This window comes from Argentina silus, assembly GCF_951799395.1.
Source record: "Argentina silus genome assembly, chromosome: X".
Classification (NCBI taxonomy): Eukaryota; Metazoa; Chordata; class Actinopteri; order Argentiniformes; family Argentinidae; genus Argentina; species Argentina silus.
Window position 1 is genome coordinate 11,894,339 of NC_139653.1, and position 13,076 is coordinate 11,907,414.

The 13,076-nt window shown below is 40.7% G+C and overlaps 1 protein-coding gene across 1 annotated transcript in view; it reads left to right on the forward strand.

Annotated features, from left to right (window-relative positions):
* The window catches only part of wdr27 (WD repeat domain 27), a gene marked incomplete at both ends in the record, with an annotated part of 83,929 nt that extends 71,304 nt beyond the window's left edge, over window positions 1–12,625 (forward strand). The window contains one exon of the mRNA XM_083694569.1: window positions 12,557–12,625. Coding sequence (XP_083550695.1) covers window positions 12,557–12,625 — 69 coding nt within the window. The remainder of the gene's footprint in view (window positions 1–12,556) is intronic.
* Window positions 12,626–13,076: the final 451 nt, after the last annotated feature.

Consider the following 13,076-nt stretch of genomic DNA (forward strand, 5'->3'; position numbering starts at 1 on the left):
AAGGATACTTGAATATTGCCAAATCGAGCCGTTTACCAAAGGTTGATAAAAGCAGCCCACAGTGGGCAGTCAATACATGACTTCACTTGAGCTTTCTCAGAACTAGACTGTTGAGAGTAAGAACCACATTACTCAGTTCAGAGAGAGCATGTAACAGCCCAAATTAACCCCTGCCCAGAATAAACCCAGGTATATTTTAACCCTAACCCTAACCCTACCCCTAACCCAAACTATACCTGGGGTATAAATTAGCCTAGGCCAGACTATACCTGGGGTATAAATTAGCCTAGGCCAGACTATACCCCTCTAGGCCAGAATATACCCTCCTTGTGTAAAGAGGTTTTGATTGTATTTACACAGTATATTCACTCACTAATATTTATAAACAGGAACAGGAACATGTATTTACCCTGGAATAATCTATATTTTAGCCGAAAATAAAACATGTTCTTGAAATGAGCTTTTTTCATCAGCAACCTAACAAAATGTAGGATATAGAAGTCATCAACTACTTTAGTAAGTTTCATACATTTATCCAAAACAAGTCTCTAATTACTAACAAACTTTTGACATTTCACATTTTCTTAGGGTGATATTGATGTGGTGGATTGTCGCCTTGTATTTTGAAATGAAGTTTCTTCTTTTCTGACTTGGTGGACGGCATCATTTCACAAGCCACAACTTAGCTTCAAGGCCAAAAGCGGGTGAATGCTCAGACACACAGCTGCTTGCCCTACCACCAAACTTTTTCAGTTTTCCAACTTTGGCAACGATGGAAGATCAACTGTATAACCAGCTTTTGACATTCTACACTGCAACACAACAAAAGTACCCCCAGTGGATCTACGATCTACCTCCAGAGAAACATGTAAATGCCAAGTCCCAGTTCAGACAAACAGCTAAACCATATCGAGCAGAAGGAGGGATTCTTTACCATGGGGAAAAGGAGGTTCTCAATAAAAGCCGAATGCCAAATGTCCTGAAGGCCTGTCATGACAACCCAGTTTCTGGTGGCCAATTTGGCAGAGATAAAACGTTAGCCAAAATATCTGACCGTTATTACTGGAAGGGGATGAAGAACGATGTTCACCAACATGTCAAAGCCTGTCAAAAATGTTTTGTCATAAAACCCAAAATCAGCAAGGAGGCTCCACCACTCAACAGTATACCAGTGCCTGGAAAAGTATGGAGCTTAGTCGGGATTGATATGATCGGTCCCCTTCAGGAAACATCGAACGGCAACAAATATATAGTTGCTGTCACTGATTATTTCTGATCAGCTGTCCCAGACAAGAGTGCCAATTCAGTATCAAATTTTTTGTACTCCGTTATTTGCCGCCTTGGCTGTATGGACACTCTGATTAGCGACCAGGGAAGACAGTTTGTGAACTCGATCATCGACAACCTGATGGAGCATTTTCAAACAGATCACTGCATTTCATCTGCCTACCACCCACAAACTAATGGCCAGCGGGAACTTGACAATCGAACACTCAAAGAATCTCTTAGTAAGCTTGTTAATGAACAAGGAAACAACTGGGACCAGTTCATCCCTGGTGTGCTATTTGCCTATCACACATCTGTGCATGCCTCAACCAAATGCACTCCATTTGAGGTCATGTATGGACGGAAGGCCAAGTTTCCTATGGACCTCAAATCTTCAGAAGATGGCACTGTGGACCCCATGCCCCTTCCAGATGATGCTAACCCTGATGTGCTGGATACACTGACAACCATCCATAAAAAGCTCCGCTCAACTGTCAGTACCAACATCCACTCTGCCCAGGAACACCAGAAACGTGCCTTTGATTGCCGACACAACAGCAACAAAGAAATCACTGCTGGCTCCACCGTTTATATCAAGAATCAGCGCCGCATTCATCGCATGGGTTCAAAGATGGAACCACGCTGGATTGGACCCTACACAGTTGTGGAATCCTCGACCAAGGGACGAGTAAAACTCAAGAACAATAAGAAGGCAAGACACTGAGCAACACCTACCACGCCAGCAACCTTAAGATTTACCAGGATGAAGAGGCTCCACCATCACCCCAGTCCCCTGATGATTGTCCCAGTGACTCTGCCAATGAGAGCCCAAAGCAAAAGACACTCAAAAGACCATGTGAAGAATCAGACAATGATGACATCCACATCTCAAAGAAACACAAGCCGACCAAGACTTTCAAACCACTACCAAGTTCAGGAAGGAAGTATCTAAGAACTGCTCTTGGCCTTATGTTTGGTAAAGTTGTGTACTATGGACGCACAGGGGACCTTGGATAACCACAGCGTACATATAAAACCAAAGGTGATGGGAACTGCTACTTCCGGGCCATCAGCTACATCCTTACAGGATCAGAGGACAACCACTCCCTTCTCCAAGATAAAGTCATCCACCACATGAACACTGACTTGACAGAAAAACTACAGGACTACTTGAACCAAAATGTGAATGAATATGTAAACACCTCTGGCATCTCTCGTGATGGAGTCTGGGCAACTGATGCAGAGATCATGGCCACAGCGAATCTGTTGGGTTGTGACATCGTAATCCACACAAAAGTCGGTGACTCCATGGACTGGCTGACCTACCCCGCAAGCGTCAATCTTCAATCAACAGAACATGCACTTTATCTTGAAAACAAGCATGATCATTTTGATGTTGTTATCAGTGTTTAACTTTGTATATTTATATTGTAGCAAGGACTTTCTAGTCTTAGAAGTTGAAGTTTCAGGATGTTTTGATTTTTATCACATTATGAACAGTCAAGTTGATTGAAAATTATGTTACAATTGCATTATGTTGTTTTGAGTCTGTGCTTTTATTTTAATGTGTAAACACTACTGAGAACTGTGGTAGTAATCTTTGATCTTTGTGGAGTCTTTTATTTTTACTGATTGTGGCTTTCATGGTTGAAGTAATAAAAGTATATGTGTTCAGGGTTGTGGTCTTATTTCAAGATTTAAGTCAGTTACCTTTCTCACTTAACTTACATGACACAGCTGAAACCCCAATAAAATGTTGAACAATTAAGTAATTCTTGTGTAAATACAATCTAATACAAAATATAAGGCTAATTTATACCCCAGGTATAGTTTTGCCTGTTTACAGTTTATTTGGCCTGGGCCAAACTATACCCGGGTTTATTCTGGACTGGGGGTATACTATGGCCTGTTACACCGGTATGTCAAATTGGAGCCCAGCGTGCATCATGTCACATGTCTGTACTAGTGTATTGTCTCACATCAACCTCTGCCCTCCGACCTTGGGGGTCACCCCGACACTTCACTCATAACCCGCTAAGATGTTGCCTTAGCCCCCAGTGAACACTCACTGAAGGGAAAGAATGTGAGGTTTCAGGGTGATGGGGTGTGCTTAGGAGATGTTAAGAACTAGACAGCAGCAACCATGTTTCTCCCTTTCTCTAGTACTGTACATTTTCTTGATGTGGTAGAGAGATGCCTGACACTGTACCATCCATCCATGTCCAGCGTACAGGGATGTCATTTGAGAGGGAGAGGACTTATGTGTGCTGGGAGTTAATGGATCTGCCCTTTGACCCCTTACAGGTTTTTAAGAGCTATTTTAGGAACCCAAATGCCAGGACCAAGACAGCTGGGTTATTGTTGAGGAAGTTACGTGAATTGGGAGTCATGGTGTAGGAAAACCCATTAAGGACACAACAGCCCTTGTAAAATTCTGTCAAATGGCCAGTGGTTTTAAATTATCTGTATGTGAGGTAAGCCTCCCTTTCCCACATTCACAAATAAAATGGAACACAGACCCACACTCATATGCCCTTTTGTGCATATGCATGTGCATGTGTGGTCCTTACGTTTCTCACCCAGCTGGATATTCACTGTGTATCGCTAGTAGAGAGGAGCTGCTACCTTTGCATGCAATAACTGCCTGAAGTCTGTGACGTATTGACCCCACCAGACACTGGGTATCTTCTCTGGTGGTGCTCTGCCAGGCCTGTACTTCAGCCATCTTCAGTTGTTGTTTGTTTTAAGGTCTTGTTGCCTAAAATCTGGCCCTGAAACACTTGGCCCTGAAAACCCCCCTAGTTGCTATGGCAGTATGTTTTGGGTCATTGTCTTACTGTATGATGAAATGCCATCCAATGAATTTGGAGGCATTTTCTTGCACTCGAGCAGACAAGATGTTTCTGTACACTTCAGAATACATTCTGCTGCTGCTGTCAGCAGTTACATTACCAATTAAGACAAGTTAGCCAGTTGTGGTGGCAGCTATACATGCCCAAACCATAATGTAGACAGATTTGGTGGCACCAGCCATGTGATTTAAATGTGTTTAAATGTGGCGGAGACAAAGACAGTGATCATCTGATCTTCCATTGTAAATAGTGATCAATGCCCCCCTATCTCAGCCCGGAACACCTATTTACAGTTGAATGAGCATGCCTGGTAAACGTCTGAAAGAAATTGCACCTCAACTGTGCAATTCCTTTGCTATTGTAATGTATATAGAATAAGCCAAATAGCCTCTCCCACCGATCTTCTATTGTTTGGAGGATATTTAAGGAAGATAGAGACCGTTCATCCGTTCGCTCGGGATAGCCTATGGGCACCGGTCTCCTGTGTTATCCTTGACACGCATATCGTTAGACATATGGTTAAACTTCTATTTGTTTACTACAGTTTGTTTATTTTATATGTTACTTTGAAACTGTTAAATTGGTTAAATTGTTGATAATCTATTCTCATTCTTCCTATATGCATTAATGTGATATTGTGCGCCAGATAAAGGTTCTGTCAAAACAGCACAACATAATCGTGACCAAGTCAACCAATTAATGTTTAATGTTCACATGCATCGTTAATCAAATGTAGATTCTATGTCATCGGCTTCAGGTATTGGACCAAGCATAAACTTCTCACGATTCATTGTAACTTGAGAGCATTGTGGTAGCATATTGGGTATTCTGAATGGAATCTAGGATCCAATATGAGTGTCTGTTACTCAGGGATGAGCGAATTATTACCAATCATTATTAATCATAAAATATAACCATATAACCATAAAATAACTCTGGTACATGATAATATTCATCTTATTTGTTCACAATACCTTTTTCCAGACGTCTGCAGGCTTTTTAGGTGCTTTTTAGCAAACTGTAACCTGACCATTCTTTTTGAGGATAACTACTGGTTTGCACGTATCAGTGAAGCCTCTGTAGTTCGGCTGGTGAAGTTTTCTGATGGTTTTCTCTGATACATTCATGCCTACCTCCTGGAGAGTATTTCTAATGTGTGGGACAGTTGTTTTGAGTTTTTTCTTAATTATGTTGAGCATTCTTTAGTCATCCACTGTAGAAGTCTTCCTTGACCTACCAGCCTGTTTGTGATTGCTGAGGTCACTAGTGCTTTCTTTTTTTTTTTAATGATGTTTTTTTGCCAAGCCTAAGGTTTTGGCTATTTTTCAGATTTTATTTTTTCAGATTGTTCAGCCTGAACAATGGCTTCCTTGACTTTCATTGACACCTTTGGTCCTCATGTTGATAGACACCATCTATCTATATGATGATCTATATGATGATCTTTCTTCTCAAACTTGGCTTTCTTTATAGGAACAAGTCCTGCCTCTCTTAGAGAGAGGACTCTCTTGCACCAACAAGGATGCATTTTTAAACTGGATTAAATCTAGGTTTATCTATTAATCCTTTTGCACCAAACTGTAAACCTAGTTTAAAGTAAAATTAAATTTGTATTTCTTTAATTGTAAAGTAAAATAATCCTATATTTTTTTACTTTAAACCTGATTAACTTTAATCCTGTTGCTCCAATACTTTAAACTCTGATTTAAACTCTGATTAGGGAATAACTTTAAACTGACATTTGAGGTGGTTTAACTCAAAGAAATGGCAGCATTTTTGAGGTGGATGGAATGATCGGGTTACTACCGGTTCACCAAGGACTCTGTAATTGAGCTAAACAGAAAAATTGGACCGGCCATTAAACATGGCAGTGATAGGAATGCTGCTATAGCTTCAATGCTACAGCTCTTGGTGGCCCTTCGGTTCTACGCTACTGGATGCTTCCAGATGGTGGACGGAGACCTATTCGGCATACACAAGTCAACAGTGAGCAGGATTGTTGGAAGTGTGTCTGTAGAACTAGCTAGACTGAAAAACCAATACATCAGGTTTGAATCAACAGGAGAGACAGCAGCTGGCTTCTATAGGAGAGCGGGCTTTCCAGGAGTGCTTGGAGCTATTGACTGCACCCACATCCCCATTCAGAACCCTGCTGGAGACAATGGAGAGCTGTTTCACAACCAGAAGGGATACTTATCAATCAATGTACAGGCTGTGTGGCGAAAAAGCTAACAAATATCATGGCCCGGTGGCCAGGATCTACTCATGTCACGTAACCTTCATATTGCCCCCTCTCCAATAAGGAGCATAGCTGGCTGTTGTCGAATACATACTCATACGCCACCGGCTCTCCATTGTCTCCAGCAGGGTTCTGAATGGGGATGTGGGTGCAGTCGACAACAGCCAGCTATGCTCCTTATTGGAGAGGGGGCAATATGAAGGTCACCTACTGGGAGACAATGGCTACCCCTGTCGCTCCTACCTGATGACCCCCCTCTTGAACCCCCAAACACCAGCAGAGAGGCGGTACAACATCAGCCACATTGCAGCCAAATGTCTCTTGGAGTTTGGAAGAAAAGATTCCCCTGCCTTCAGGATGGGTTCCGCACAAAACTTGAAACAACCCTAACCATCATTGTTGCAGTGGCAGTGCTCTACAACTTTGGAAATGGAGAGGATGAAGACAGGGAGGAGCACAATGCAGCCAATGCAAATGGGAACGCTGTGAGGAGGACCCTAATTGAGAATCAGTTTAATTATAGTCTTATAATTATTTCCTCTTGTTCACAGATATTTTATTTATAGACACATATTAAATGTTCATGCAACAATAACAATTTAACAATGATAATGCAGGACAGCCTATTTTTGAATTGCTGCACACTGCTTTGAATAAATAGATAGGCCTAGATAAATAGAAATAAACAAACAAACGTAGGCCTACAGGAGATAGCAATAAACATTCACCAATACTTCAATTCAATAATGTCTCCCGTTCTACCACATCCCAAAGGTGTTCTATTGGATTCAGATCAGGTGACTGGGAAGGCCACTGAAGAACACTGAACTCATTGTCATGTTCACAAAACCAGTTTGAGACGACTTTTGCTTTGTGACATGGTGCATTATCATGTTGGAAGTAGCCATTAGAAGATGGGTAAATTGTGGCCATGAAGGGATGCACATGGTCAGTAACAATACTCAAATAGGCTGTGGCCTTCAAGCCATGATTGATTGGTATTAACAGGTTAATTCTTGGCACACAAGTGTGCCAAGAAAACATTCCCCACACCATTACACCACCTCCACCATGAGAAGGTGTACAGGTGTTCCTAATAAAGTGTTCAGTGAGTGTATATATCACAGTGTGCTCCGGTTAATAACCAGCGACAGATATACCACTCATCATTGTACTCTATACCAGAATGTGGGTTGGGTTTCCCTGGCTAATCAAGGATCATGCCATTGACTTACTTTTACTTATAAAGCAGTTCTCCAGAAACTACCATCGCACCTACTTTTGAATTTGAGGGTCACAAATGATCACAGACTGGCTAGTTTTGGAGGTTCCCTATGCTTCCACAGTTGATGGGAGAACTCTTGGAATGGCCTTCAGGGGGAACTAAAGCTAGAGTAATTGATCACCTTAGGCAATTTCAAGATAATGTTAGCAGATTTATTCATTGAAAATTGGAAATGTTTTAGCGTGACCTTTGTAATGTGATTCCAATATAATGCTTTTTTCTGTTATGCGCATTGTTTTTTGTTTTTTGTTTTTTATCTAGCTTGTGCTTATGTCATTGTTGTTATTCTTTTTTTTTCCATTAATTCTTTTGTAGATTTCCATTTTCCCCCTCTGCTTTTATTTCTTTGAAATGTCCTTGTCCGTCTGTATGTTTATTTTGTAAGATCTCCCCCAAAAAGATCTCTAAGAAACAGTTTTCCATTAGTGACATGTACATATCTGCTCAGCTTATAATGCAAGCCCTGATCACTCTTTGTTACCAGTAGTACCACAAGTCCGTCAGAATGCTATAATTAGTGGGCTTGCTTCAGCAAGTACAACTATTGTTATTTGTGGGCTTGCTTCAGCAAAGTGGGCTTGCTTCTTCTTCTTCTTCTTATTATTCTAATTCTTCTGATTTTTCGGTGAATGTGCTGCTCCTCCTACAGCTTTTAAGATATTCACACCAATCAAACTTTAAAACGTGCAGAGAGGTCTAACTTATACTTTTTACACTATTCAGCTTTTTGTAACTCAATAACTCCTATCTTTTAACATGGGGGAACAGGCCAACATTCTGAGAGCCAGTTACTGCAACTGCTATGGAACTTTCACAACTCTTGAATAAAAACAACAGCAGGCCTGCAGAACACATTTTTAGAATGATTACACAACAATGCACTCTCTTGGCTACCAGTTCTACCGCACTAAAACCACTCTCAACCACTCAACCAACCAACCTTCTACCCACTCCACTGACCTACCCCAGGCTTATCCTATCTATCTAACTATGACCTTCTAACATACTATCTGTCTAACCTTCTATCTTTCCAACCTTATATCTATCTAACTTTTCAACTACCTAGCATCATCCTTTCTTCCTTTCACTAATCACTACTGCTTCACTCAGTATAACCCATACTGATTAACCTCTTTATTGTTTTGATCTTTCTATACATCCTCTCTCTCATTTATCGATCCTCTCTTTCATCTATTCATTCATCTATCGAATCAAGCAACATATCTCACTTTTTTCAACAACCCAGAAAATCATCATCAACCCTGATAAAAGCTTTCTGATACCCATTAAACTTTAAAAACTATTACACATTCATCATCCAGTTAACCAACTCTCAACCAACCAACTCTCTACCCACTCCATTGAAGTACGCCTGGCTCATCCTATCTATCTATCTATCTATCTATCTAACTATCTATCATCTATGAATTCTTCTATCCAATCAACAATCAGACCAACCAACCATTCATCCATCCATCTAACCAACCACACCATCTTTAACTTTATCTGCTACCATAATAATATACCATCACTTTCTTTCAATTACCCAGCAAACATATCTATCTATCTATCTATCTATCTATCTATCTATCTATCGTCCAAACCATTTAAAACTTTTTTCTACCACCAAAATAAGACTTTGCATGCCCACAAAGTTTCTTCTGGAACTTATTTTTCTAGTTGTTGGTTGTGACTGTACAAGGCAATGATATTGAACCAACACTGTCACCATTCACATCCACTACTTTGCAGTGAGAAATAGAAGGATGAAAATTAAGCCACAATGTCAACAGTAAAACCAACCAACAGGTATATATTTCAGTATTATGTAATGGTCTGTTGACGCATGATTTTCGTAAATCTTTCTTATTTTCTACTTAACCTAAGGTCACATTAAAGTGTTGACTGATACTCCTGCCATCCATTTCACGCATCTCAGAAGCAGATTGGCTGCCGGAGCAGTGAGGTAATGCTCTCTTGCCCTGGCATGGTCCACTGGAAGAAGGGGAGAGATGAGATAATGGTGCCTCCTTTCTGAGAGATTCAGTTGAAATGCTGAGGAGAGTCAGCGGTATGTGTGTGTGTCTTAGGCTTGTGCCAGTATCAGAATTCTCAAACTGGTATACCGTCTCACCAAAATACCTGCTACACCGGTAATACCTTTAAAAAATAAAAAAGTGTTATCTTTGTGCTACCTGGCACAGCGGCATCATAGCAGAAGTTTTTCTGTGGTATTTTGCTGCATATTCATAAGCTAAATCAAGTGGCTTACTCAATTAACAAAAATAATCAAGGTAGTATTCTGTCATGTGCTTGGCAGTTAATGTTGACTTACGTTTTGAAACCTACAGTACATAAGACTAACCTCTACATTGGTACTGTTGCTATCTGGCAACACGCCAGATACCAGTTCTTGGTGCATAATGCACACAAACACACACTCACATCTCAGAAGTGATAGGGCCCTACCTTTGTCGTCTGGTTTGAATCCTCTTCCATGATCCACGACAACAGGTCACTTCACACTAGTTTACTGGATGCTAGGTTCTCTCTCTCTCTAGCTACCATAGCAGGCAAAAAATGTTGATCAAAAAATTATCACCCCTCGTGCATTGAATATGCCATTTGATCAGTGGTCACAATCTCGTCGGGAAAACTTGGATCTCCACCACAGCACCACGCATTCTAAATTCAACAACACTTACTCACCAAACAACACTTACCCACCAAACAACAACACTTACCCACCGAAGAGGCGAGTTAGTTCCTTAACTGTACCAGGCAATTGTAGGCCCAGCAGTCACTGTTCATCAATCCAACGACCAAAAGCAAGGCAGCAACAGAGGCATCTTTCCGAGTTTGCCATGTTTTGGCGACAAAAGGCCATTTACTGATGGAGAGTTGTGCAAGGAGGCCATGGCCGTTACCGCTGACACTTTATTCAAAGACTTCAAAAACAAAGAGGATATCACATCTGCAATCAAGAGTGTGCCACTTGGACCTGCTACAGTGACAAGGATAGAGTTGTTATCTGACAACGTGTCTCAACAAGTAAGACTTATCGCTTTGTGAATGCTTTCGCTACAGTTCAATGAATCTGTGGATATGACGGACACTGCACAGCTGATGGTGTTCGTGAGGCGTTCAAGGATTTGATTACAAGGATCCTCACCCGTTTAGCTCTAAAAGAGAGAACAAGAGGTGAGGATGTCTACAACTGCTATAAATGGTCTCTTGTACAGAAAAATTTAAATGTAATGCATGGTTATGACCTCTTAGGGACTGTTTTCAAAAGGAGGTATATATCACATAGAACTGTAGCCTACTGTGCTATAAATTGTCTCTTGCACAATGTTTTCAAAAGGATGCTTAGCCTAGAACTGTATTTTTAAGGGGAAAATGAAATGAAATGAAAATTAAACTGCACACAACTAGATTATACCTATGTGACTTATTATAATTGTAAATTAATACAATTTCTATCAACAAGGCTAATGCATTGGTTACCAAATAAAATAAGCAATATTATAAAGTTGAACTTCATTGTGGGCTTGTTTTTTTCTTAACTTGTACGAGAGGTAGATCTTGGCATACATTTTGATTTGGGTAGTGATCTTGGGCTTGAAAAGGTTGGTGACCACTGGTATAGACGGTGTGGTGGGAAATACACCTGTGTAAGCTTGTACACTGTATGCTACCCTGAACCTTTCATAGGTAACATCTTAACAGGTGAACTAAACACGGAAAATGTCTAAACTTTTGAAATCATGAAATGGAAATCATTGTACATCGTCGGCAAACTGCCACTACGAATGCAGAAAATATGACCTAACATGCTAACTGCCATTACGATACACTGGTAGCATTGCTAGCCAGCTAGCAGTTGTGTGATGAAGATCAAACAATGAAAAAAAGTGTTTTATAAACATGTGTCACTAATGCGTGACTCCAGGCAACTTTTACCAGGTTGCTATAGTGTCTTAATGTTCCCCAATCTTGTTACAGGATTGTTGATGAAGTACCCGGATAAGGATTAATTTCCCTCTCCCCCTATGGCAGGAATCAATGCATTTGTGAATCATTTCTTCATGAACACGCAGAATGCCAGTGCCAAGATTCTGTGAACAAATTAAAACAACTCCACAGACGTAATTTGACTCGCAAATGCAGATTCAACACTTCTAACGCTAGTGTTGGATTTAGACTTTTGGATACCTACACAAAGTGGTTTATTTATAACTTTGGAAAGTTATTTGCTTTCCTTTGTATTCACACATTTTAGCCATATTTACAAATAATTTAGCATTTATTTAAATAATGGTTTACAACTACAAATCACAAGATGTTTGTGTGTGGTTAGTAAATTATATTTATGCTTTGTGTTTTTTGTTTACAGATCATGGTACACATTTCTGAGTTTATTTACAATGATATCGGCAGTAATCTATCTCCACATTATCCTAATTAAATTGTGTGCCCTGGTTGATATGCTATGTGAGGGTGAGTGAAATTGCGTGACTTACATAAAGAAGTTAATCTTTATTAACTTTGAATTAGTATTAGGCATTAACTTTGAGTGGTTACGGTAAGGGGAAGTTGTCAGGGGAAGGCATTAGCAAACATTAGCATTAGCAACAATAATTAGCAAATTTGTAGCGCGATTCGAACCAGCGACACGCTGGTTTCAAGGCAAGCTGCTAATGCTCCCACCAGCCTCCTTATACGGCGTTCTGCCTTCCGTATTCACCTCCTAGCAGCTAAAATCGCCAACCAGGACACGCAATTAGGAATGCGTACTATCGTGTATAGGTACACGATTTGAGTAGGAGACCAATCTGGTAGTGTATAATCACCCTTGTTTTGAATGAGTAAAAACTAACTATGATGTCTTCTTTCTTTTTCTCTCTTTCCCAGCTGCTGTGCGGGACTCTGGATGGGAAGCTGAGTCTGTTTCGGCCCAGTGATGGGGCCTCTCTCTCATGACAACAGAGCTGCTGCTGTGGTTGGTACAATGACTGTGTAATTACACCATCCTGTAGTGCCGGGGAGTTGGCCTCATTAGATAGCTTCCATCCCCCTGGAGACTTCGCTGTGACAACGCCAGGACTAGAGCGCCTCAAAGAGGGGCCATGACATCACCGACTGCCTGCTGTAGCCTCCATGGCTGACACGCAGACATTACTACACACTGACACACCCATCAACATGTATAGATGTATGGACATTAGAACTCAAACTCACAAACCTAGATGTTAGACAAAAAAGCGGTCAGTATGTACTGTACCTTTACCCTTACCTGAATAGCACACAGCAAATGACAGGTCTCAGAACCTGGTGAGAACAGCCCATGAAGCCAACTTTGCATATTCAAGACAACTCATTTGGTTGCATATTTCACCTGTTATTTCAAAGTAACTCATTGTTACTTGTAACT